The sequence below is a fragment of the Natrix helvetica genome, assembly GCF_964273705.1.
Source record: "Natrix helvetica genome assembly, chromosome: 1".
In the NCBI taxonomy this organism is placed as follows: Eukaryota; Metazoa; Chordata; class Lepidosauria; order Squamata; family Natricidae; genus Natrix; species Natrix helvetica.
In genome coordinates, this window is record NC_138548.1 from 341,503,661 (window position 1) to 341,531,618 (window position 27,958).

A 27,958-nucleotide genomic window follows, 5' to 3' on the forward strand; every position below is an offset into this window, starting at 1 on the left:
ACAACGCTGGCTCTTCGGCTTTGAAACGAAGATGAGCACCGTCCCCTAGAGTCAGGAATGACTAGCACATATGTGCAAGGGGAACCTTTACCTAAGCCATTCTTCCTTCTCTTACCACCTCTCCCAAGGAAATTAAAATCCACCATTATGGTTCTGCTGTTCCTTCCTCTGTAGAGGGAAAAACATTTCTACAAATCTGGTGGCTGCCATCAAGAAAGACTGCATATATGTGCATGGCATGTTTTTAAACATGTATGGACAGATACACCTGAATATCTGCTCCTTAGCTGGCAACATGATGAGCAGGGAGAAAGAGAAGAGAGGGGGGGGGGCAAAGAATCTGCTTAAATTTGACTTTCGTTTTTCCCATTGCCCATCTGTCCATCAGGTTGCCTCTAGCCCCCAGCAGAAAAAAGAGCTGCCTTAATACTATGCAAATTGAGAAATGTTTGCGCTCTTGCTGCCTATTAGTCCCAATGGCCAGTGGCTATTGCCAGAATGAACGAGAGCCTGAGTCAAAGACCATCTGCTAGGAAGCTAGAGTGGAAGAAAAAAATATGCTGCATGCACTTAGGTTTCCTCAACCATAGCCAGTTTAAGAAGTGAGAACTTCAATTCCCAGAATTCCCCAGGCAGCTAGGCTGACTGGGTAATTCTGGGAGTTGAAGTCCACACAACTTAATAGTACCCAAGGTTAAGAAACACTGATATAACTGCTATCAGCTGCCAATCACAGCCATCACCCACCCACTTCCAATCCATAAAAGACCTTGGCGCAGGGCTTTTAAGATAGCGCTTTATTTGGTTCACAAGCATGAGAGCAGAGATGGGTGGCGGCAGCCATTCCTGGAACACCTAGACAGCTTGTAAAAAAAGGCAAACAGTCCCTGGAACGTGGTTGGGCTCTCCGTGGTTGGGCTGGCTACAGGGGAAGACAGCAAGTCAAGCTGAGGGGAAATTCAGCAGGGGAGGCCTCAGTGCTTGGCATATACCAGTCCCTTGTTGGTAGGGCTGGAGAAAGAGTAAAACTGGGTGGCAGCTCTTACCGCCAGGGTAAGTAGCTGCTCCTGGTAGCATGAGCACACACAACGAACATCTTTTGACTGGGTTGGATCATATAATATTCTGAAGTGGGGGAAGAAAGGAAGGAAGGGAGGGAGGGAGAAGGGGAGGGAGGGAGAAGGGGAGGGAGGGAGTGGGTTCCTGGCCTTGTGTGCTGCTTTCCTATTTCTACTAGGATCCATTTATTCACAGCTTAATTCAAGATAGTGCACACAGGTGAATCTTTTAAAGTGCATGTGGCATAGCTCAACATTGGTTGCGTTCAAAGCAACAGGAGACTCGAGCAAGTCTCGTCTGCCTAAGTCAAGTGAGGAAAGCATCTCTCTACAACAGGGTTGTCAAACTCGCGACGACACGTTGCCGTCATGTGACGTATCGCAATTTTCCCCCTTTGCTAAAAAAGGGGGGTTGGGCGTGGCCAGCATGTGACGCTTCCGTCCCGCGAGCCGTGAGTTTGACACCCCTGCTCTAAAGGGTATCAACTGCCTCTCCTTTGGAAGGTTCCCTTCCAAAGCGGGACTACCCAAGCCTACAACTCCCAGTTGTAAGTCACACAAGCAGAAAAACAACCCAACCTAGTTCAATGTTCACTCAGGCAGCTGGAACCCCTGGATCTCCCATTCGCTCAGTAGGAATGTGAGAGAAACCCAAGAGCACCATCCCCCTCTCCCTCAGGAGACCTCTCCCTCTTCCCCATCCCTCGATCCAAAGCGAGTGTGGGTGCATGCAGCTGCCAACCCCTTCGTTTACTACTTCTTCTTCTTCTCCTGAGTGCTGGTGAACCAGGAGTCCAAGAGCTTTTTGCTGTAATACAGTTGCCAGCCGTGAACTTGCACCGCCACCACCACCAACAAATACATGACCGAGACCGCAGAGAAGCCGAAGATGAAACGGTAGGCTTTGCCATGGCGGTAGAGCTGCTGAGCCATCGGGAACATCTCCATGCTGCCGTAGATGAGAGGCGCCACCGAGAAGAGGCCGGTGCTGATCATGGAGATCACCAGGTAGCTGATGTTGTTTCGGGGAAAGGAGAAGAGGCCAAAGAGAGAAGGGATGATACTGAGCAAGTATGGGTACTCCCACTGGTAAGGCATGGCCACCTTGTCGTGGGGTAGAAGTTTGAAGTGAGCTACGCACATCTGTGCTGCCACCAACAGCCACAGGCCCACCTGCATGTAGATCAACTTCTTAATCTCAGATTTGAGAGATACACTGTGGAAAACAGAGAAAAGAGGGAAGGAGGAATTGGTGAGTTTGATCCTGTGCTTAACAGCTGTCCCGCTTAGAAAAATCGGGCTCAGTTGTGGTTGTAAATGCATAAATATAAATAGGTATAAATAAATAAAATGGGTACTGCATAAATAAAATGGGTATTTCTTTTCAATGGGCGCTTCCTTTTTATTTTGTTTTAAATAATATTTTGGGGGAAACAAATATCCAGCTACTGCAGACAATCTGGCAGCTAGTAAGAAAAATTGCCAGTGGGTGCTTCATTACCCACTCCTGAACTACAGGATAGGCTTTTGCTTCTTTGAGGAAAGCTGTTTTGTGAGAAAGGTGAAGAGGCATTCATGAAAAATGTTTTTCTCCCAAAGCCCCAGGGCTTTTATCATTGCACAACAAGCAAACATTTGGTGACTGTTTTTCCCAATGTGATGATATTGCAATGGAAAAAAGCTTCACCGGCTAAATTGCCACCATGTGGCAACTGTACACATTATTTATCTCAACCACATTTACCCTGGCTTTTCCCCTGCCAAGAACATCCATCTTGTGGCACCTAGGTCACAAGTACATGAGTGTATATTTTCATGTCTTTGTATGTACACTGAGAGCATATGCACCAAAGACAAATTCCTTGTGTGTCCAATCACACTTGGCCATAAAGAATTCTGTTCTGTTTCTATTCTATTCTGTTCTGTTCTGTTCTATTCTATTCTATTAAACTTACGACAAATCTCTCACTTTCCAATATGGTAGAACGGTGCCCATTCAAAGATCTAGTAAGTCGACAACATGCTAAAGGTCTGGAATAGTGTCTGTCTTTCGTTTCCCATTTACCTCTTTTTTCAGACACTACTAAAAACCAAGTCAGTTCCTTTATCAATCAACTAATAATCCATAGTGGTTAAGGTGCTGGCCTAAAAACCAGAAGACTGAGTTCTATTTCTGCCTTAGGCATGAAAGCTGGCTGGGTGACTTGATCAGTCACGCTCCCTCAGCCCAACTCAGTTCACAGGGTTGCTGCTGCAGGGGAAATAGGAGGAGGACAGGGTATTAGCTATGTTCTCCACCTTGAGCAGAGGTGGGTTCCTGCCAGTTCTAACTTCTTCTACAGAAGAGATTCCACAAATCTACAGTGCCGTTTAGAACCAGTTCCAGCTCCCTCCCCCCGCCCGTCCGCACATCATCAAGATGAAGAGCGAGAGGAGGAATTCTGGGAGTTGAAGTCCACAAGTCTTAAAGCTGTCAGGTTTGAAGACCCCTGGGGATTTTTTTGCCTAAAGGGTTAGGGGTGCGAGGGTCTTGTAACTTGACAGCTTTAAGACTTGCGTGCTTCAATGCCAGAGTTCCTGAGCCAACATGACTGGAGGAGGAATTCTGGGAGTTGAAGTCCACAAGTCTTAAAGCTGTCAAGTTTGAACACCCCTGGATTTTTTTTCTAAAGGGTTAGGGGTGCAAGGGTCTTTTAACTTGACAGCTTTAAAACTTGCGTGCTTCAATGCCAGAGTTTCTAAGCCAACATTTTGGTTGCTAAGCAAGAGCGTTGTTAAGTGAATTTCACCACATTTTACAAGTTGGCCACACCTACCCAGTCACATGACTGCAAAGCCACTCCCACTCAGTCACATGGCCAGCAAGCCACTCCCACCATCACATGGCTGGCAAGCCACTCCCACAAAACAAGCCACATCTACAGAAGAGGTTCTAAACAAATTTGAAACCCATCACTGACCTTGTGATACTTATAAAGTGATAAAGGCAGGATAAAAATGTAATAAATAAATCGTTAAGTAAGGTGGGCTTAAGTATCAAATACTACTTTGATCAGTTGGCCAAACTCACAACATCAGAGAACCCTTGAAATGAAACATCCTTGCCAAGAAGACTGTACGGACTCCTCCAGAAAGATTCCGTGAGTTGAAAGTGACCTGCTAAAGCCTGTGTTTACAAATAAATATACTTTAAGACAGCTATATTCTCTACTTCAAAAAGCAGAGGACAATGCCTAAGAAAACAAGGAAGGCTTAACAACAGGAGGCCCACATTCCCTCTCCAGCCAACCTCTCTGAAACAAGTATTGGAAATGGGGTGAAAATGAAGACATGAGTTAGCTGGATTGAATGGATTTGTTCCATTTGAAAGCTTGTCTAGGTGACACTTCCCACCCTTGCTTTCTTCTCCCAATAAACTCCCTTTAGATCTCTGGCTTCGTTGGTTTAACAAGGACATTTCTCATTCAAACTTTGCAAGAGCATCTTTATAAATGAAGAGGTCCTCCAGGCCAGTCAAATGTGGCTGGCCTCAAAGACACATTATCTGGGCAATAATAAAGAGAACGTTTGGCTACTCTTTGTTCCAGAAAACTTTTCAACTTCTCAGGCTTCTCTACAGCCCAGAGAAATCCTGGTGATTTCCCACTCAAGTATTAATCCTGTTTAGCTGTTTTGAGCTGAGCTAAATGCTGCCACCACTACCTGCTGTGTATTTTTATAGATATCCTTAAGGCTTGTGACGGTAGAGGACAAGCCACCAAGAACCCTAAGAGGTCAGTAGGGGCGTGCATAAGTGCACCAGCGTGCCTAATGTCCCCGTCCTACTGTCCCCATTTATTTGTACCCATTTCCTGTATTCTTATTCATGTTTATTCTTATTCCTGTTATCTTGTACATGAGCGACGAATTAAATAAATAAATAAAATAAATGCAATCTAAGGAGAAACGAATGTAATGTTTAACCTCATTCAAATACAATCGAGCTGCATTCAAATACAATCGAGCTGCTCTCTCTTGAAGGAAACTATATATATAGATATAGAAAAGAGGGGGGGAATTAATGCAGTAAGAGATTCTCATTTTAGAGGAAGCCACGAATTCAATGATCGGCAGGAGCAGCTAAACGACAATCGTCCTGCCGAGTGGATTGCAGAGCACGAATCAGACAGGGCTGGCAGGAAGGCGGCAGCTCCCGATGCTGCAACATGCAGGTTTAAAGACAGGAAGAAAAAATAAATGTGGCTTCCTAATGGGTGCATGAGCGCGACACCCCACACCCCACCTCATTTGGTAATGCTCGGCCACGCGCTCCCGGTGCCGGAAGTCGCTGCCATCGGTTCCCGTGGCTCGAGGTCCCGCGCGCGAAGCCATCTTCACGAGGGGCAGAGAGAAAGCGACCGCCAAGGCAAAGAGCGCATGCGCGTCAGCATGTGTTTAAACGTGTTGTTCTTGGAGCCCCGCCTCCCGCGAATTTGCACTTCAGTCAATGGCTGCTCTGTGGGGCGGGAGGGGGTTCCTGGTTTTTTTAAAAAAAACATGGAAAAGAGGCGGTGCTATGCGTCATATGCCCCTCTCTCTCTCGAAGGAAACTACATCTCCCAGCAGGCACCGTGCTGTAATCTGTATAGATATGCAGAACGTCGCACGTTTTGTCTCCCGTGCAGCAGATGCTTCCGGGATAATCTCCGCGCGCTCGGGATGTTCGGGCTTAGCCTCCGCCGCGTGGGCCGCGCGCGCGGAAGGCTGCGTGCGCATTTCAGCACCCCGCCGGCTTGGTAAGAAAAAACGACTCCCTCGCCGCCTTCTACGCGGGTTTCTGTCGGTTCCTTGAGCAGAAGCTCAACAGGCATGACTTGCCGGCAAGGGATGCAGCGGGGGATGAAGTCTAGGTAGTCCTCGACCTGAGACCACTATTGAGCCCGAAATTGATTTTGTGAAACAGTTGCTAAGTGAGATTTTGCCCCATTTTACGACTTTCCTTGCCACATTCGCTAAGTGAATCACTGCAGCTCTTGAATTAGAAACACTGGTGTTAAATGAATCTGGTTTCCCCACTGACTTTGCTTGTCAGAGGGTCGCAAAAACATGACCCTGAGACACCGCAACCGTCATAAATGTGAGTCGGTTGTCAAGCATCCAAATGTAACTCATGTGACCATTGCGGATGCTGCAACGGTCGTAAGGGTGAAACATGGCCATAAGTCACCTTTTTTTCAGTGCCATTGCAAGTTTGAACAGTCACTAAATGAACTGTTGTAAGTCGAGGACTACCTGTACACTTCAGTGGCTGCATCCCTTGCCTGCAGTTCTTACACCTCCGAAATGGCTGGAAGTTCCCCTATTAGAGGAAAAGTAGCCGAGAGACAATTCGAGCCAGCTGCCCTTCGGGTTTCGACTGGACCTGTTTATTGCACCAACCTTGGATGTACATGGACGTTTCTCAACCTTGGTAGGTTGAAGATGTATGGACTTCAGTTCCCACATCTTCAAGCTACCAAGATTAAGAAACATTGAAGTGCAGGATAGTTTTTTTCTTTCTCCAGGTTTATAAATGGAAAGCTATTTACCTTGGGCTACTTTTTTCTGCCTCTCCAAATAAATTCATGAATGAAGTTGATGGGAATTGAGCAAGAAAATATTGAAAGGCTGTGGTTGTATTTTTAAGAAAATTTGAGTGACTGTTTCATTTATATACAGCCCACTCTTATTACCTGGTTTGAAATTGAAGAGAGAATAGCAAATCCATTTGTATTTACATAAGCTTCCAGTTCCAAGCATGGATATTTGTAAAACGTGTTCATTCAACAGGTATAGAAAGCTCTGTTTTCAGCCATGCTGCATATAAAACACCCAACTTCCCCCTTGAGAATTTCAAAATGGATGAAGTCAATGATGCTTTGTTTCTAAATTAGTAGGGAATGATCCTTTAGATTAGTTCTCATTCATTTACTGTGTTCACATTAAAACATCTCTCCTCCCCGGTCATCTGTGGTGGCGCAGGGTTTAGAATGCAGTATTGGAGGCTAATTCACTGCTGACTACCAGCAGTTCGATTCTCACCAGCTCAAGGTTGACTCTGCCTTTCATCCTTTTGAGATCGGTAAAATGAGGACCCAGATTGTTGGGGGACAATATGATGACTCTGTAAACCACTTAGAGGAAGTGGTATATGAGTCTAAGTCAGGGATGTCAAACTCAAGACCCGCGGGCCGGATGTGGCCCTCAGGATGCTTAGATCTGGCCCAAGGGGCTGCCCTGGAAATGAGCATGCAAGAAGGGACAGGAAAGGAGAAAGGGAAAGAGGAAAGACAAAGGAAAAGATGAGAAGATAGGAAGAGAGCAAGGAAGGAAAAATGAGGAAAGAGAAAAGAGAAGGAAGGAGAGAGATTATAATGAGAGGGAGGGAAGTCTGAGGGAAGTCCTGCCTTAGTACTTGGCCACCACAGGTGCCCCCAACAGTTGACAGTTGAACTGGCCATGCCCACCCTGACTATGCCCCTCCCCCCCAGGTCAAACACAACCCTGATGTGGCCCTCAATGAAATTAAATAATAAATAAATAAATAAATAAATATTTATTTCTTAGCCGCACCCTCTCCCGAAGGACTCGGGGCGGCGTACAATGAAACATATGAAATAAATATGTGGACAAAACAAACATATAACAGAGACATATACCGAGACATACACAAGGAGGAGGTCGGCTGATGAATAAAAAACAATTAGAATACAGTGATTAAAAAAACCCCTAAATAATTAAATATAATTAAAATACCCAATTAAAAACCCGTCAGGAGCGATATGGTTAGATCAAAGTTGAGCCAGGCCAGCTACTTGGAATAGGTGGGTCTTAAGCTTAATACGAAAGGAGCGGAGGTCAGAGGTATTCCTAATATCCGGAGGGAGGTCATTCCACAGGGCTGGGCCCGCCACAGAGAAGGCTCTACTCCTAGGCGCCGCCCCCCGACACAGTTTAGTGGACGGCACCTGGAGGAGGCCCTCTCTGTGCGAGCGGATTGACTTTGACACCTCTGGTCTAAGTGCTATTGCTATCTATTCACTTGACCTCTTATGTACAATGAAGGAAGTAGTAGTGGTTTGGATGTTGCTGCTCTGCGGTTCCAAACACTCACTTCTATACAGCAACATCTGGACTTCCACAGGTTTCCCCCTCATTACATTTTGTGACTCTTGATGATCATAATTCCAGTCATTAACTGCCAAGAATATCTAGTGCTGGTAAGATATTCATCTGTAACCCCCCAAAAAAATTACTGGAAAAAAGAAAATTAATATGAAGATAGGAGCTGGCTTAGAATACAAGTGTCGTTTTTTAAACAATTTTCATTTGACTTAGGTATCACTTGCTGAACCTTAAAAAGGTAGACAAGGCAATGGGAAAACCCCCCAATAAAATAAGCTACTTGAAACCCTGGGAGTCACTGGAGCCTGATTCGTTGTTGAAACTACTGAAAACATCTATAGTACATGCGGATGGTATGTGTCTTCTCTCATAATTCTTGAGCCAAAGGTAGGGCACCCTGCAGATGTTTGTTGAATTTAAATTCCTATCATCCTTGGTTAACTCTGCCAGCTGGGGTTTATGGTAAGTAGACCCCAACAACATTTGGAAGGCCTGATTGATCATCCTTGTACTGGAGCTTACTGGGCAAACCTTAAAACCAAAGGGCAGGAGATTTGAAAGTGCAGAAAAGTGTACAGAACCTTCATGCAATATCCCAAATTAGTAACCAGCAGCTAAAGAGCTGCAATCTTTTGCCTTCACATCATTGGGTATGTTCTTTTCCCAGAGACATCTGCTTGGATCCAGTAGGGGAACTGGAGTTTTATTGAGCCTTAATGAACCTAATTAGGAAGCTTCCTCCTGCTTGTGTTGTGGCCTGCCAGCTGCCAGTGGAGCTGGCAACAGACTCGGAGGGAGGTTGGGGAGGAACGTGGACCAGTGCTGGAGTCTGGGGAAGGCTCTGGTGGATGCTCTGCATTGGAAGCAGAGATAGAGCCAGGGCCGTCCAACATTTTCCAGCCACTGGAGAGGCAGCTGCCTTTGGAGGCTGATATGAATGAGGAGGAGGAACAGCTGGGGACTGTTCCAGATGCATGTATGTGCAGAGCAGTTAGAGGTGAGCAACAGAGGACAAGGAGTCGACTCGGGAAGCAAAGCACCCGTGGATGCTGAATGGGCCATTCCTGGCTGGGGAATAAATAGAAGGAAAGGGGGGTGGGGTTTGTCGTGGGAGACAAGAGTTTGTATTTCTGAAGATTTTGCTCATTGTGTTTCGTGCCACAAAGACTGCTTGCCAGAACTTAATTTTCAGCCTTTCGGCTGGGAGCTCACGGCCTTTCAATTATCGCAAGGAACTGATAACTCTCTGAAGGACTATTGCCTGGACTTTTCAGTGGGTGAATGCAATTAATTCACAAGAGGTAAATTAATGACAAGGAGTCTGTTTCTTGCTTCTGCTAAGGCTGGGTCAGAAGGTTGGTGGAACACAGATCTGTTTAAGACTTGGAGGGATATGAGCTAAGCTATAATGTGGCTTCTTGTTGGCTTACTATGCTGTGTGATCTCAGCCAATGTGGTTTATTTAGTAAATGATATAGCTGAGCAAACTATGCTGAATCTCGTATATAGGTAATTCTCAACTTATGAGCACAATTGAACCCAAAATTTCGGTTGCTAAGCAAAACAGTTGCTGAGTGAGCTTTCCTCTATTTTATGACCTTTCTTGCCACGCTTGTTAAGCGAATCACTGCAGTTGTTAACCTACCGTGTTTCCCTGAAAATAAGGCCTGGTCTTATTTTCTTTTGGGCCCCAAAATAAGCACCAGGTCCTATTTTTGGGGGGATGTCTTACCCGCTTACCTTAGGACTACTGCAGCTAGGCCTCCCACGCTCTGACACCTAGTGCGCCGGTGCCAACACTCGCGGTAGTAACACAGTTGTTAAGTGAATCTGGCTTCCCCATTGACTTTGTTTGTTAGAATGTTGTGAAAGGAGATCACATGACCCCCCCTGGACACTGGAACCATCATAAATATGAACTGGTTGCCAAGCATCTGAATTTTGATCATGTAACCATGGGGATGTTGTAAGTGTCATAAGTGTGAAAAATGGTCCTTAGCCACTTTTTTCAGTGCCATTGTAATTTTGAACAGTCACTAAACGAATGATTATAAGTCAAGTTCTACCTGCATGTACATTTGGACTTGCAGGTTTCTAAACTTTGCAATGGAACATCAGAAGTGGTTTTTATTATAACAATGTAATGGAATATTGGTATATACGTATATGAATTGAATATTTAGAATATCTTGTTTAAAATGAAGAAATAATAATCGTAGTTGATTATATGAGATACAATGATAAAGATACATTTATATATATTTGATAGATATTTCATGATTTTACAATATAATTGAAAGTAATGATATACAAATAATCGTGTGTTTTTTTTACATACTGCAAGAAATATTAAAATAAGATAGATGATACCATAAAGATATGTTATTACTTAATAGATTTACAATGATGTAACAGATAGTTAGCATATATATGAATGTAATCTTTAGAATACATGTTTAAAAGGAGGAAATTATAAGAGTAGATTGAATATATGATTTACAATGATAATCAATGTATTAACGTATAGTGGGTTGATAACTACTGATTTTATATGCAATTGAAAGTGGTGATGCACAAATGTTTGTGACCAAACGGCATGCTAAATAGATATGTAATTGATGATATATTTTTTTAATGTATGTTTTTGTTAGTTTTAAAATAAAAAATAATAATTAAAAAAAAAAGAAGTGGTTTTGATTGTTGAAAAAGAAATAGACAAAGAACATAAAAGAGCCATGGTGGCCCACTGGTTAGAATGCAGTATTGCAGGTTAATTCTGCCAATTGCCAGCGGTTCGAGTCTCACCAGGCTCCAGGTTGCCTCAGCCTTCCATCCTTCCGAGATGGGTAAAATGAGGAGGCAGATTGTTGGGAGCAATATGCCGACTCTGTAAACCGCTTAGAGAGGGCTGTAAAAGCACTGTGAAGCGGTATATAAGTCTAAGTGCTATTGCTATTGTTAAGTGCTAGTTTTGTCATTCATAGACATTTGCAATGGAATCTTTTCTGTTGATTCAAGTAGTCCTCATTTAACATCATTCAGTTACCACAGTTATGAAACAGTAATTTTACAACCAAGCGTTGCATTTATGACCTGGATAAAACTGTAAAGCAGAGAAAATTGAAGTAAAATCATTAGCACAATTGTGGTTTCACTTAGTGATTGTGTTGCTTAACAAGAAATTTGGGATTGATTAACAAACAATGTACGATTGTTAAATAAGGACTGCCTATGTGGTGAACTGGGAGATTACAACTTGAGTCACTCTGTACATTTTTCAAATGTCTACATATTCTCTCTCTCTCCTTCCCCTGAATTTAAAAGAAAATGGGAAGAAAGGGAAGTGTGAAGTGTGATAAGATAGCCACTCCCCCAAAGCCAACCCCACCATAACCTATGGCTTTTAAAATCACACCATAGCATTATTTCGAATTATGGAGCAGTCTATTAGCCTGTTCTGGAATTGTTTTGAACTCATTGCCACTTGTCCTTTCAATTTTGTATTTCAGGTACCCTCGTGGCCATTAACAAACCTTGTGGTATCCCTATATCAGGTAGGCAGTCCTGTGATTGAATGGGGTATGGGACAGCTGACTATCTTGAATACTTTTCTTATAAATGAAACGGTGAAGCATTCTTTATAAATCAGTGAAACCAATATTTGCATATTGGCTCTGTTAGCAACTGTTCTCCAAATAAGGAGACATGTGAAGATAACAGGTTTTCTCTTAAAATAAATTGGGTGTTGTTGTTAGTTGCGAAGTCGTGTCCGACCCATCGCAACCACATGGACAACACTCCTCCAGGTCTTCCTGTCCTCTACCATCCTCTGGAGTCCATTTAAGCTCACGCCAACTGCTTCAGTGACTCCATCCAGCCACCTCATTTTCTGTGGTCTCCTGCTTCTTTTGCCCTCAATCGTTCCTAGCATTAGGAACAGAAGGAGGAGGAGGAGCTTCCGGCGATGGCGGTCGCCTCCTGAGCTCCTAAGAACGCCATGGAGCTCCCGACCGGGTAAGGGATTGCTGCCGGCCCTCATGTCATCGGAGGGCCGAGAGTTGGACAGCTCGACCACCCTGGCTTGTTTTGGGCTCGTTTTGGCCCGCCAGGGTGGTCTGGGGAGATTGGAGGGAAAGGAGGAACGGAAGGCTGTAAACGGCCGGGGAAACAGCTGGGAAGCAATGGCGGCGGCGCGCGCAGCGCGGCGTGACAATTGCACTGGCAGCGAAAAAAGGCACCGGGGAGAAGAACGAGGCACCGGGGAGAAGAACAAGGCTGGGAGGCAATTGGGAGAGGCAGTTGGAGACGGCTGCGGCAGCGGGACGAGTGGAAAGAGTGGCGTCGCTGCCAGGGACTCCTCTGTGGTATTCTGCCGTATCCTGGCTGCTCCCATGGCCCCCCCCCGGGCCTTGCCGGCGCCAGCAGAGGACGCCGAATGGTTATTACGATCTTGGAGAATTTTGGAGAACTTTATCCTAAACCGTGGAGAACTTTGGAGCGCCGGGTGGGGGGCCAAGGTGGAGTGTGCCCACCTGGGCGTTCTGGATGGAAACCAGGAGTGAGGGCGAAGGTATAAAACAACGGTTGGGGGTGGCCTGGAACACCGGAGGCCACTGGAGGCCCTGTTTCAGGGCCATGGATAGGCCTGAACAGTTACCTAGGCCAAGAACAACTGGGCCAAGAACGCCCCCCCCCCACACCCATCTGGAACCACCTTGGACTGTCTCCCACCTTTCTGTCATCTCTGCCATCTTTCACCACTTGGGGATATTCGATCATTTCCCGCCCCCCCCCTCATCCAAGTACTAACTGGACATTGAAGCCTCCTACTTCCTATTGAGACTCTAACCCCCGTCTACCAACTTTTCATTACCAGCACCCTTACCCCACTGGGTTTTTAACAATCTACTCGAGGTCAGACCTGCTCCGCCTGCGGGAGGCCCCTCTCTCGCAGGCATGGCCCTTGGCTCTCTCAAGGGCCTGCCTTGATGACGGGTTTGTGAACCCCGAGAGGTGGAAGAAACGGAAGCTGAGGGGATTTTTATCTAAATGTTTTGTATTGTTGTTAGGGGGTTCCAGGGAGGGGGGGGTCAACCAGGCCGGGAGGGGAGCCAGTGCCAGACGAACAGGTGAGTCCAGGAGGGAAGTGAGCGGGGTGGGGGGGGGAGAGGGAACAAGTTATTCCAACAGAGGGTTGTTTTATTACAACGGTCGCGGGGAGGGGGGGATGCGAGGACAAGAGAAGATCACAAGGTCGGTTGGGAGACCGTGGCTGCTGGCTACGCCCGGTCGTTTGTACCAACCCCCGCAGTCTAGGTGGCCAGGAACTACAGAGCCAGGGCCTGCGGCTGATGCTTTGCAATGCAAGGTCCGTGACCAATAAGGCCCCCCTCATTAATGAGTTGATCTCTGAGTGGGAGCTGGACCTTGCAGGGATAACGGAGACCTGGTTGGGCCACGAGGGTGGTTTACCCCTCGTGGAAATGTGCCCACTGGGTTTCCGTGCATTCCATCAGCCTCGGGCCCTGGGTAAGGGTGGTGGGGTGGCGGTAGTTATACGGGATTGTCTAGAGCCGAGGGAGTTCACTGTTCCTCAGATACCCGGGTGTGAGTCACTAGGTGTGAAATGGGGCCCAGGGAGGCAATGGGGTCTGCTGATTGTATACTTGGCTCCTCGCTATACATCAGCGGCCCTGCCCGAGCTCCTCGAGCTGATCTCAGAGACGGCGGTTGAGATCCCCAAGCTTTTGGTCATGGGGGATTTCAACCTGCCGTCGACGGGAGCAGCATCTGAGGTGGCTCAGGAGTTCATGGCTTCCATGACAGCCATGGACCTGACCCAATTAATTCAGGGCCCCACACACGAAGGTGGCCACACACTGGACCTTGTTTTTGTATCTGAGCAGTGGACGAGTGATCTGGGAATAGGGGATTTAGTTGTTACTCCCCTGTCATGGTCAGATCACTCATGTCTCCGGCTGGACTTCCCTGGCGCTACCCCCCACCGCGAGGAGGCGGAGCCAGACTGTCCAAGCTGGTACCACCCCAAGCACCTGATGGAACCGGATAGGTTCCAGACGGAGCTTGGGCCACTACCTGTAGCCCTGACCCGCACTCGGTCGGAGGACCTAGTGGCCGCCTGGAATAGGGCGATGGCTGGGGCCTTGGACCGGGTCACGCCTTTGCGACCTCTCCTACGGCAGCGACCCACCCGAGCTCCTTGGTATACCGAGGAGTTGAGGGTGATGAAACGCCATAGGAGACGTCTAGAGAGCAGGTGGAGGTCCTCACGCTCCGAATCTGATCGAACACAGGTAAGAGCCTACTTACGGACCTACCTTGTGGCATTGAGAGCGGCCAAACGTAGACACTGTGCCGCTCTTATTGCGTCCGCCGATAACCGCCCTGCCGCCCTGTTTAGGGTGACCCACTCCCTCTTATCGCAGAGGACGCGGGGGGCACCCTTGCAGGGCAGAGCAGAGGAGTTTGGGGAATATCTGCAGGACAAAGTCGCTCAGATCCGGAGCGGATGGGCCCCCTCCAGTGGACCAGACGAGCTGTCAACAATGAGTCTTGTGAGACCATTCTGGGAGGAGTTTGACTCTGTTGCCCCCGAGGATTTGGACAGGTTGCGTGGACGGCTGCGACCCACCACATGTTTAATGGACCCGTGTCCCTCCTGGCTGGTACTGGCAACCTGGGAGGTGACACGAGGCTGGCTTCTGGGCCTGGTGAACGCCTCATTGGGCGAGGGATCCTTACCAACTGCCTTGAAAGAGGCGGTGGTGAGGCCCTTACTCAAGAGGCCTTCACTTGACCCAACGGAACTAGCTAATTATCGTCCAGTCTCCAACCTTCCCTTTCTAGCGAAGGTTGTTGAGAATGTGGTGGCACAGCAATTTCCATGACACCTTGACGAATCCGAATATCTAGACCCACGCCAGTCCGGCTTCCGACCCGGGCACAGCACGGAGACAGCCTTGGTCGCGTTGGTTGATGATCTCTGGAGGGCCAGAGATAGAGGTTGTTCCTCTATCCTGGTCCTATTAGACCTCTCAGCGGCTTTTGATACCATCGACCATGGTATCCTATTGCGCCGGCTGGAGGGGATGGGAGTCGGAGGCACCGTTTTGCGGTGGTTCGGCTCCTAACCTCTCCGACCGGACGCAATGTGTGTTGACGGGGGCAGAGGTCGACCCTGAGGCCACTCACTTGTGGGGTGCCACGGGTCGGTCCTCTCACCTCTCCTGTTCAACGCATATGTGAAGCCACTGGGGGAGATCATCCGTGGTTTTGGGGTTGAATATCATCTGTACGCTGATGATACCCAGCTGTACATTTCAACCCCAAACCACCCCAACGAGGCTGTCGAAGTGATGTCCCGATGTTTGGAAGCCGCCGGGGTCTGGATGGGGGACAACAGACTCAAACTCAACCCCTCCAAGACTGAGTGGCTGTGGCTACCAGCACCTTGGTTCAGCCAGCTGACTCCATCGCTGGCCATAGGGGGCGAACAATTGCCCCCTGTGGAGCGGGCGCGCAATTTGGGCGTCCTCCTAGATGCCGGCTGTTAATGGACGACCATGTGGCAGCCATGGCAAGGGGGGCGTTCCACCAGGTTCGCCTGGTGCGCCAATTGCGCCCCCTACTGGACCGGGATGCCCTACGCACGGTCACTCATGCGCTGGTGACGTCTCGCCTGGACTACTGCAATGCTCTCTACATGGGGCTTCCCTTGGGACGCGCCCGAAGACTGCAGCTAGTCCAGAATGCAGCCGCGCGGGCTGTCATGGGGAGTACTAGGTACTCCCACGTAACACCTCTCCTGCGCGAGCTGCACTGGCTGCCTGTGGTTTTTCGGGTGCGTTTCAAGGTCTTGATCACCATCTTTAAAGCGCTCCATGGCACAGGACCTAGTTACTTGCGGGATCGCATCCTGCCACACACATCCCTGCGGCCAATTCGCTCTCACAGGGAGGGACTTCTCCTGGTGCCGTCCACTAGGCAATGCCAACGGGCGACACCAAGGAGTAGGGCCTTCTCTGTGATGGGCCCAACCCTCTGGAATGACCTCCCCCCCGACATTAGAACCACCACCGACTTCCGCTCCTTCCGACAAAAATTGAAGACTCACCTGTTCCGATTGGCTGGCCTGGCACAATCATAACTGTTACCTCCTGGCAGACATATTTCTTAACTGGTATTTTAGGGGAATTGTTTTTAAATTTAATTTTATGGGATATTTTTAGGGGTTTTAAAACTATATTTATATACTTTACTCAGCTGTACAGTTCTTTTTAACCTTCTTTTTAACCTCCTCCATATCTATCTTCTTATTTAACAATTTTAACTGTTCAATTATTTAGCTATTTATATGATGTATTTCTTGTATGGACTGTACACCGCCCCGAGTCCCTTTCGGGAGAGGGGGCGGTCTACAAGCGCTCAGTAAATAAATAAATAAATAAATAAATAAATAAATAAATAATAAATAATAAATAAATAATAAATAAATAAATAATAAATAAATAAATAATAAATAATAAATAATAAATAAAAAATAAAAAATAAATAAATAAATAAATAAAAAATAAATAAATAAAAAATAAATAAATAAATAATAAATAAATAAATATAATAATAAATAAATAAATAAATAAATAAATAAATAAATAAATAAATAAATAAATAAATAAGCAGGCTCTTCTCCAGTGAGTCCTTCCTTCTCATTAGGTGGCCAAAGTATTTGAGCCCCAACTTCAGGATCTGGCCTTCTAAAGAGCAGTCAGGGTTGATCTCCTCTAGGACTGAGCGATTTGATCGCCTTGCAGTCCAAAATAAATTGGGAACTGATATTAATTTTAACCTGGAGGATAAGCAGATCTGTGAAAGCCTTGGCCTGACACCAAGTGTTTTAAACTCAATAAGATTTTGGGAGCATGCATAATCAGAAGGGGTCACTGACCTCAGTATGGGTACGTCATCTTCTGGAGCAGCTCTATCTTGTTGAGATCTGGGTGAGAACATCTCTCCCACGGCAGTTTCTTCATCTAGCCTGGTTGTTGAAGCAGGCAGCATTGGGAGACTTGAAAACCTCTTCTTCTTTTTTCTTCGGCATGTTGGAAAGTGATTTAAGCATTCCTCATTTCTCTCTAATTAGCCTAAGCGCTTATCTTCAAAGTAACTAGCAAGGAAAAGCCATATATTAACCATCTTCTTGCTACCGTTGTGTCAGGGTGTGAATTCTGCCCTGAATTAACGAGGTGTGGACCGTGGAATTTCCTTGTAGTATACTTTTGAAGTAAGCGAAAATAAACCCGAGGCATAATCTAATAAAAGAACTTTTAATGTAAATAAAATAAAAATACAAACTTACTAACTAAATTAATCACATCTTTGGCAGAGCTCCTTTGTCTTCCTTTGTCTGCCTGCATACAGACGAAGGAAGGAAGAAGGTATGTGATGTAATGACATGTGCAGTAAATCATTTCTGATAAGAAGACAGTTCATTCTACCGTATAACTCAGAATGCAGGTACAGCTGGCAAACCAAAATAAACGCAGTGACAAGGGAAAGAGATCTGGCATAATTATAACTGTTATAACTGTTACCTCCTGGAAATATATTTTTAACTGGTATTTTAAGGGTATTGTTTTAAATTTAATTGATTTTAGGGGTTTTAAAGCCATATTTATATTCTTGCTGTACAGTTCTTTTAATTCTTTTAACCTCCTCCATATTTATTTATATTTATTTATTTATGTATTCATCTGTTTATCTATTTAATGAATTTTACTGTGGATGATGTATTTGCTGTGTGGACTGTACACCACCCCGAGTCCCTTTTGGGAGAGGGGGCGGTCTAGAAGTGCAAATAAATAAATAAATAATCTCTTACAAGTGAAGGAGTGATAAATAAGATTTGGTTGGAATGTGTGCCCTTGATAGGCTCTTTTTTCCTCCAATAGGCAAGCCAGAAGACCTGACTTTGCAATCTGTTCTGCCACAGCTAAGCCACAATCTAAATCTCCCACAAGATCTCCAGGTGATCAAAGCTCCAGAAAAGTAAGTACCTGAATCCTAGTTCCAGGGGGAAATGTAAAAGTGGTAGACAAAAGTTATACCAGGATATCATGATGTAATATATGCACACGCTGCTTATCTTCCATCATCTAGCCTCCAGGCCTGCTTAATTTTAAAAACAATGTTGCTTCTTCGTAGACCATCATATGATACCCTTAATCGGGTCTCCAACCTTGGCAACTTTAAAACTTGGGGATTTCAACTCCCAGAATTTCCCACACAGTATCTGGTGTTTGCTTCTGTTTTCCAGCAAAAAAATGCCCAGTAGAAACAATGGGGTTGCTTAATTACCATAACATTTGCTTAATGCCCATTGCATTCACTTACTGACTTCCACAACAAGGGTCATAAAATTGTGCTGGAATATTCATGACTGGGAGAAACATGGTAACAGGGTCAGCCAATGAATAGGCATAGCAACTAAGTCAGCCAATGGGAGCTCAAACAGATCTGAGTCTGCTGAGAATCGAAACTAAAACTTCTCTGTCTGCTATGAACTCTGAAATGAAACTGTTCTCTCCTGGTTGTGTTCTGCTTGTAACTTCTACCACATTGAAAGAATCTACTATTAGTGTTGTACATTTATTCATCTGTTATTATGTATATAAAGAGGTTAATGAATCCGGCTGAATCAGTTATCTGTGTGTGCTTTCTGGATTTGATTTTTCTGCAACAAAATCTGATAAATTGGGTATGTCACATGGTGACCTGCTTAATAATCATCTCAACATAATTATGGGCTTAATTGGTTATAAGTCAATAACTACCTGTAGTTTATTTTATTTGGTTAGTATATTCAAGCCAATTATATGATTATCCAGGATTATAGGTTAAGCCAGCCATGGCTCATGATATGATATAAACTCAAGCTGAATTTTAGAATGGAAAATGTTCAGTTCAGATCCCTTCTGTAAATTAGTTGAGTGGTCTCAAACAAATCCTTAGTTTGCCCATTCAATGAGATTTATTAATAGCTCCTGTTAAAGAATGGATGACTAAAAGACTTTGCATTTTGTAGGGAAGGTTCTGGACTTGTTCTGCTGTCAAGCTGCCCAAACACCACCCGATATCTCCAAGATTTTTATAGTCAGCGCAAGAAGAAAAAACATCCAGTTGCTACTTACTGGTGAGAAAACATTTTCTATTGTTTTCCTTTTGGGGGATGAGCAGGAAAGTGTGAAATCATTAGTTTCCTCAGTTGGAAAATTTGCAATCCAAGTATCTGGAGAGCATCAGTTAAGGAAAGCTTTTCCTAAAGAAACATTTTATTTTTTTCACGCACTTTCCCTATTGTTTCCAAAGCATTGCCTGATATCCTTCTCTTTGCAGTGCTGTTACTACCAGGACTCCAGTAGCTACGGAAGGAGAAATTAATACAGGCCTCAAGATGGTGGACGTTGATGGCTTTGACATGGTAAAAGCGGGGGGGGGGGGGGGGATATGGATGGAGGAGCTTTAGATTGTGGTTCTGGAAAGCTTGTAGCTGCTGTTCGGGACAAGAAGGGTAACAGATTCAGAAAAATCCCAGTATTGCCACTCTGGAATTGCACTCCCTGCCTTGGACACAGATTTAGTTAGGTGATGTGGAAGAAGAGCAAGCAGACCTGGGGAGGGCAGAGTTAAATGCATCATCCGTTTAGAATTCTTGCATCATCACAAAAGATCCAAGTCTGGTCCCCGTCCCCCACTCTCCCTGAATTCCGTTGACTCTTGTCTAGCACCAGTTTAATGCTGACCGTTAATTGACTAGATTCTTGTGTAGAGGCTTGAATAATAAATTTTCTGTGATGGGAGCTTAACATATGGTCTTGACTCTTTGCACTTGACTGATAGTCTGCTAGCTGCTAATGCTGATGTTTGTCTGGATTGCAGGTAGTGCCAGTGGCTTCCCCTTCTCGTAAGAGCCTCCAAGCCAAGGAGGTAAAAAGGACACTGTCGTACTACAAAGTGCTAGACTCAAAGGAGGGCTGTGCCCTGCTGCAGCTGCAGCCAGTGACAAGTAAGTTACAGTAGGGCAGAGGAGGCCTAAAGGGGCAAGAGCCCACAGTGAGCAATTAAACTCTCCTGAAAAATGGATTACGGGGAGCCCTTCTTTAACATCCACTAATTCAGTGAACAGCATTCCGTGTGCATTTGGCGTTTAGTCATGCCGACCCCATGACCACGGAGATGTCTTCGGACAGCGCTGGCTCTTCGGCTTTGAAACGGAGATGAGCACTGCCCCCTAGAGTCGGGAACAACTAGCACATTTATGCGAGGGGAACCTTTACCTTTTAATCCAGTGATTATTAGAAGTTGTAGTGGTGCTGAATGAGAGGTACTTATCAATGGTCCTCGTAATTGCGCTGTTTGTGACCTTGGCAACCAGTTCAAAATTATGATGGCTGTCATGTGATTGCTTTTTGCCACCTTCCTTGCTGACCTCTGACAATCAAAGTCAGTGGAGAAGCTTGCAGGAGGTTGCAGATGGCAGTCACATGACTGTGGGATGCTACGACCATACAGGAATCACTTAACGGCAGCAACAGGAATTGCTGGAACAGTCGTTATAAGTTGGCATGGCCACTTGACCATGTCCCTTTTGACTGCATTGCTTAGTGATGGAGTTCCCAGTCACAATTCCCAATCTCAGTCATTGAGTAAAGCGATTGTTAAGCAAGACGCTCACGTGACTGCTTTGCTCAGCAACCGCAATCCCAGCATTCTGATTGCAGTCATTAAGATCAGGTTGTGATTCTCATAGTTGCAGATAAACTATTATTTTTATTTGATTTCCTACAAACTGAATGGAATTTGAGGGTATCATTTATATAGAGGATGGGGCTTCCCTAGCAAGTTGACTGTTACCTGTACCTCTTAGTTTCTTTTATAAAATGTTATCATTTTAATGGTCTTTCTTGGCTCTTTCTTTTGCAACTCCACCCCTGTTTTTATTCTTCCTGTGTTTTTTCCATGTTCCATCACTTTGTTGTTTCTCTACTTATTTCCAAACATTTTGCAAAATGCATGCTGGGGAAAAAACACGTGCTTAAGCCTTGGCCTTTCGAGTCCTACACAACGGTGTAGATAGTATTTTTGGGACAGGGGATTGGGAGAGAGTGAGGAAGCGTTATTGTTTTTATTTAATCTTATTTTTGGATGTTGTGTGTAGAGTCTTACAGCAATGGTGAGTGCCCAAACCGGAACACATGTGCATGCATGGAAAATGGCCCTAGAAATGGCCTGTTTTTGGCCGTTTTCTCTGGCCATTTTCCAGCCAAAAACAGCCTGAAAAATGGCCTGAAAAATGCCCAGAAAATGGTCCAAAAATGGTCTGTTTTTTGCCTGGTTTTGGCTGTTTTTCGGGCCATTTTTCAGCACTCCAGCGTTTCTGAAGACCAGCTGGAAACCAGAAGAGCAGCTGGCGACAGCACGCATGCCCACAGAGAGGGCTCTGCGTGCCACAGGTTCGCCATCATGGCTCTAAGTCTTTTTTTAAAAAAACTTAGCAGTTCCTGCCAAACCATTGGAGTGGGAGCTGATGTTTCTTAGTGGGGACAGCCAGCTTCAGGTGCTACTTTTCTTCTCTTGTGTTCTCTGTGGCAGCTTTCCGGAACCAGATGCAGGTACACCTGACCTTGGTCCTGAGCCCTCTACTAGGAGACCACCTGTATTCGTCTCGGGTGGGAACAGTTCTTGGGGAACCTTTTCTCTTGCCTGCTGAGGAGACTCCGCCCCGGACACAGGTACCAAATTGTAAAATAGAAATGGATCCTGCAGTCTAAGATAGGTAGAGACATTCTATGCAGGTAGTCCTCGACATACGGCCATAATGGAGCCTGCCCCTTACGGTGGTATGATGTGACTTGTCACGTTTCGGTGTTCCGCGTAAGAAAAACCAGCAACACAGGTTGATGTGGGACTGTTCGTCTAGAAATGCGGAGTCAGCACAAAGCAACCATCCAGAAGGAATTAAACGTTTGTGCTACCATGGTTAGTTCATCCACCCCGTGTATTGTGCTCCACTTCCCCCTTGTGTTTATACCCCTGCCCTCCTACCGTTTGCTGCCAATCCGGCCGCCGCAGTCTGGCCACGCCCCTAGCCGCCCATCCAGGCTTAGCCCCTCAGTCTCTTGCTTCCTCCCGCGCTCTAATTATCAGCTGTTTTCCTTCACAATGGCCCCGCTAGCCAGTCGGCAGCCCCATGCATGCAGGAGTCGTGTGAAGTGGGCCGTTGGCGTGTGTCTGGAATGCCGTCCCAGGTAGTGGCAGTGGCTCCCTGTCAGGATGGTCGTTGATGCCCATGCGCGCGCGTCCCAATTGGCCACTCCTCCCCCACCTGAATGGCAGCCCTGGGCCGTCTGGCAGTCTGGGGCTGACCGTGGCGGTCATAAAAAAGAGTGAGTCATGTGACTGACCTGATTGTATGAAATTTTATAGTAGTTGTTAAGCGAATCAACACGGTTGTTAAGTGAATCCAAGGTCTTTCAGCGAACCAATGGTTTGCTGTAGGTCATTTTGCTGAAAGCCAGACATTAGTCCTGGTTTTGGACAAAACCATCACGAAACAGTGTCACATGACCGAGGGACATTGCAAATGCCGTTAGTGTGATTGCATTTTGGTTGCTTGGCAGCCAGCTTACCTAATGGCCCTTGGCAGCATCCCACAGTCCCATAACCACAATTTTTGACATCCGTGGAGATTCTCAGTCATCCAGGTCATGGTTATCCCAAAGGTGCTTTTTCAAAAGGCAACTGGACTTCGTTTTTCAGTCGGAACTGAAGAAGCTTCCGTGATGAGAAGCAAAACGTCTTCAAGGAAAAACTGAGTTCAGTTGCCTTTTGAAAAAGCACAATTTGTTGACTTAACTTTATTGGATTTCTAAACCGCCCCTCTCTCAAAAGAGACTCGGGGCGGTGTACAGTCATATTAAAATAGTTAAACAGTAAATATACATGTTATAAGTATAAAATAAATAAATTAAACATAGAACTGGAGGAGGTAGTAGAAGTTCCCTGTACAATTTAGTTAAGTTAGAATAAATTTTTTTAAAAAATTTAAAAAGTTAAAAACATTAACCTTAAAAGCTATCCCAAATAAAATATCCGCCAGGAGGTAAGAGTAGAACTATAAGTGGGCCAGGCCGGCTAACCGGAACAGGTGAGTCTTAAGTTTTTGTCGAAAGGAGCGGAAGTCGGTAGTAGTTCTAATATCGGGGGGGAGGTCATTCCAGAGGGTTGGGCCCATCACAGAGAAGGCTCTACTCCTAGGCGCCGCCCGTTGGCATTGCTTGGTGGACGGCTTGGTGACATTTTTTAAAATTGGTTTCCAGCATTTACTTCTGTTTTCTTGCTGGGGAAAAACACTCATTAGATAAAATACATTCACTTAACAACCACCACGTTCACTTAACAACCACTGTAAAAAAACAACAACACCCAGGTCCAGTCACATGGTAGCCTACTTAATAACTGCAGTGACTTACGGCCGTTAATTCTGGGCTCAATTCTGGGCGCAAGTCGAGAACCCCCTGTAAAATAACGATTGGAAGTAGATTGCCATAGGAATTATTTATAGTAGCATTCTTTCTTTTCCTCTCCCAACCGCTTGATAGGCTCTGGAGGAACATTTGATGCAAAAGCTCCAGTTACGGCCACAAGTGATGTCTCGCTTGCAGCTTCACCTCCACCTCCACCAACTTCTGCTCCCTGAGGGTTGCTGTTCTTCCTGCACTCTATTGGTGGCTCCCCCTCCTCCTTTTTTCCTCCAGACACTTCGTAGCCTCGGACTTAACCTGCCCCCTATGAGCAGCAAGCAGTGAAAAAGTCTGCAAAGTGTTCGTCCTGGATTCGTTCATTGCTGGCAACCCAGTCAAGTGGATGCAGGTGCCGTTAAACTCTAGGCCCACACAAGGAAAAGGTCATGTCACTGTGGAAGAAAGCTTCTGCTCCTTCTGGGGGCTCAGATATATACGTATATATATATTGTATTCCTCCAGAGTTGCTTGAATAGGTGGCGTACAAATGACTGATAGTGGAAAAAATGCTTAGCAGAAAGTACGAGAGGAAGGAAATTTCTAAGTAAAAACCTTTGTAACTAGCTGGTATAATCTGGCTACAGAAGGTACCGTATTTTTCAGAGTATAAGACACACTTTCCCCCCCTCCCCCCAAAAGACGGTGAAAATGTGAGTGCGTTTTATACACTGAATGTAGCCCCGCCCACCTGCTGGTCCCCATCCTTCGGCTTCTGTGCGTCCTCTTAAACAGAGCTTTTGGAGGTTGCAAACTCAGCTTCTCAAATGGAGCTTTCAGAGGGTGAAAAAGGTGCAGAAGCCAAAATGGCAATCTGGAACAGCTGCTACCTTGTTGAACCGGTTCCGCGCTTTGCCTGCTGTACTCACTGGACCGATCAGCTGCATTTTTGAAGCTGCATATCTGCCCCAATGAGGCATGTGTGAGCGTAGTGATTGCGTGCACATGGGCGCTCACAATCAGCAAACCTGTTGCTAAAGTTTACCTATGGGAACAGCTGATTGGGGGTATTCTGGGAGACCGATCCACCCACCAATCAGCTACTTGTGCTGAATCAGGCTAATGTGCTGAAGCTGACCAGGCTGTTTGCTAAGGACGCTAGCCAGATGAATATCGATGGATGCTGGTAGGCAGAGGCAGAATTTTTCCCCTCCTTATTTTCCTCCTGAAAAACTAAGGTGCGTCTTATATTCCAAAAAATGCAGTATTTTAAGGTGGGCATTTCTGCATCCAGGCAGAGAAAAGTTGGGGGAATGTTCTTTTCAAACTATTTTTAGTTATCAAGTGAGCTAACATAGTGAAAAATGCAAAGGAGAACCCTGAATTTGCAGAACAATTTTGCCAATAAATTACTTCTTTGGTGTACAGTACAGTAGGCGGTTGCTGCTGATTCCAGAAAAAAATATTTATGTCCTGTTCTCAATTGCATGGAGCTCAGAGTTTTCATGTCAAAAAGTTCTCTAATCTACTCTTAAATATTCTCTGAGTGACTTGGATCAGGCAACAGTAACTGTTTCAGCCGCTGTTGTCCTGTTGTGGATTAAAAATAATAAAATTGAAAATAGTCTAATCGTACAAGATGTTAGCATTTCATAAAACATTTTAATTAGTTTTCAGGATACAAATTACTTCAAAGTTGTCCTGGTTACTAACATGGGCTCTGTTGATGTTGCTTGGATTAGATGTCATTATTAAACATAAAAGATAAATATTAATTAAGAGATAGAGCGAGAGCAATGCAACTGTTTTTTCCCAAGGCTTTTAATTATTAAAATTCAACTAATGATAAACAGCAGACACTTCACCTAATCTTCCTCATCTTTTCACCTCTTTTATCATTTCTGGACACAGGCATTTTAAGTTTTGCAGTTCTCATAAGTTGAAAATAAGTACACATATTCAAATATGTGCCTATTCTCTTGCAGCCGGCTCTTTTTTATTAATATTCTGGGTGAATGGCCCTTTCTGATTTGAAAGTTTGCCTTCTGCTAACATGAACGTTCTCTCTCCCTGTTTTGTAAGGGAGAAGCATGATTAATTTGGAAATCACTTGGCTCCTGTATGGACTTTGGACACAGACTGTTATCAGGGCCAGAGATTTACCTTCCTTTACAAAAGCTTTCCTCTGCAAAAAGAATTGGAACCTTTGGCTACTAGTTAGTGAGAAGACTTTTAAAATGAGCTAGCCAGTACTTGGATATTTTTCACAAGCTTTGCCCATATCGGTAGACAGCTTATTTCAGACACCAAGTTCTACCCATTCTCTTCTAAAGTTCTGCTACAACAAGGAATACAAGTTGTGTTCAGAAATGGGCAAGAAGCAGCAAATTATTTCTGGTGTTAGGCCTGATGCAACAATATTATATGGACAAGAGAGAAAAAAGAACAACTGAAATTTAACCTTCTATATAGGTTTGCAACATCTGGAAAACATGTATATGAATTATATGCAACTTTTGTTAGGCTGAAGATCTAAAATACCTGATCTTAGAGTCCTGTAGAGACTCGACTCATGAATAAACCAAGAATTTTGGGAGCCAAAATAAAGCTCCAAAATTTAGTTGGATTCAGCAAGTATATGTGGTAATATTATTTTTAAAGTACCCTTGTATCTACCAATCTGCCCACTTGCAGATAAGTCAACCCTTGAATTTTAACCAAAATACCATAAAATACATCACATGCAGATAAACCAACTGTGAAAATTAAAACAGAAAAAAAATTTAAGGGTCAGTTTATCTTATAAATATGGCTTATACGTGAGTGTGTACGGTAATGTTTTGGTGACTGCAGTCCAGAAAGTGGCTTAAATTATGAATGTATATAATGCCTATGCCTTAAATGTGTTGGGTTAATGTTGGAATCCAGTAACATCCAGAAGAGTACAGCTTCCCCATCCCTTATTTTGCATAAGTGTAGGTGTCTGAGGAAGCAGTTCTGTTAGTTGTAAGAGTAGTTCTGTGAAGAATGGTGCGCATCTAAAGGTTACTCGTGTTCTAAGTGTTTTCCAACCCTAGCAAGTTTAAGATGCGTGGACTTCAATTCCCAGAATTCTGGGAGTTTAAGGTTGAAAGGTTGAGAATCCCTGTTCTAAGAAAAAGTCTATATCTAGAACATAGACAGCTCTATTCCACATGCAGTAAGAACTGCTAATGGAGAAAGCATTATTACTAATGCTTGTTTCAGCTTCTGTTCCTTTATATAAGTGATTATCCCATTTTCTTCTTTTTGATAGCACTGAAAAAGGTTTTGACTTGTTTGCTTTGAATATTGAAACAGTTCTCCAAGGATTTAGACTAGTAGATTACAAAAGTAAAATTTATTGTTTTACAAAGACTTTACAAACCACGCTGTTACAAGACCTGGGTGTAAATATGTTAATAGTAAAATAAAGAAGATATATTTGACTACCTAAAGTACATGCTTTATGGATTGTAATAAAATTTATAAATACATAAAAAATTTGGTATCCTATTGCATTCTTTCCCATTTTAAGAAAAATATTTTATGCATATTAATGGAAATCTGAAACACTGACATTTCGCACAGTTGGGGGGTGGGATACCCACTGTATGACACAGGCTCCTTTTTAAGTATGGTGCCAGGGCTAGTGGGAAATACATGGAACATATTTATACGGAAATAGCATGCTAGAATATGTGGGATCTTCAAGCTCATTTATTTAAGAATCAGTCTTGTGCCAGAGTAAATTAGTCCATCTGATCTAGTGATTTCTAACCCTGGATCTTAAGTTGATGAGAGATTCAGTCCTACAGTGCTTGGAAACCTAAGTTTAGGAATAACCAAAGCCATGATTAAACATTGCGGCTGTTAATATCTCACCAAGATCACAAGCAGAAGACTAAACAAGTCCCATCTAAGGACATTTTGTAGACTGAATGGGGTCTGGAACTTTTTGAGAACAAAATGTGTACATTATGATCAATTTGGTTTCCTTCACTCAAGAGATTAATCTCTGAGAAAGGCCTTGGAAGACCCAGTACAAATACAGTTACAGTCATAGTCCAGGAGGGCAGAGGAGGTTATAACCTTACCTCCACTCCAAGTCATGTTCTCCATGCAAAAGCAATAAAAGGTGGAGCTGAATATGCTCTGGTTATTATGAATTACTCTCCCCCCCCCCAAAAAAAACCCAACGGG

The 27,958-nt window shown here is 44.8% G+C and overlaps 2 protein-coding genes across 2 annotated transcripts; one reads left to right on the forward strand and one right to left on the reverse strand.

Annotated features, from left to right (window-relative positions):
* Window positions 1-782: 782 nt before the first annotated feature.
* On the reverse strand, window positions 783-5,450 carry JAGN1 (jagunal homolog 1). The gene is made up of 2 exons (XM_081934820.1): window positions 5,341-5,450; window positions 783-2,274 (listed from the first exon to the last, which is right to left on the reverse strand). The coding sequence occupies exons 1-2, from the start codon at window positions 5,427-5,429 to the stop codon at window positions 1,812-1,814; spliced, it is 552 nt and encodes a 183-aa protein (XP_081790946.1). The 5' UTR covers window positions 5,430-5,450; the 3' UTR covers window positions 783-1,811.
* A 225-nt stretch (window positions 5,451-5,675) lies between these two features.
* Window positions 5,676-27,935, forward strand: RPUSD3 (RNA pseudouridine synthase D3). The gene is made up of 9 exons (XM_081939976.1): window positions 5,676-5,833; window positions 8,415-8,554; window positions 11,711-11,755; window positions 18,170-18,266; window positions 19,303-19,410; window positions 19,614-19,698; window positions 20,157-20,283; window positions 21,870-22,009; window positions 23,879-27,935. The coding sequence occupies exons 1-9, from the start codon at window positions 5,757-5,759 to the stop codon at window positions 24,083-24,085; spliced, it is 1,026 nt and encodes a 341-aa protein (XP_081796102.1). The 5' UTR covers window positions 5,676-5,756; the 3' UTR covers window positions 24,086-27,935.
* The last annotated feature ends 23 nt before the right edge of the window (window positions 27,936-27,958 follow it).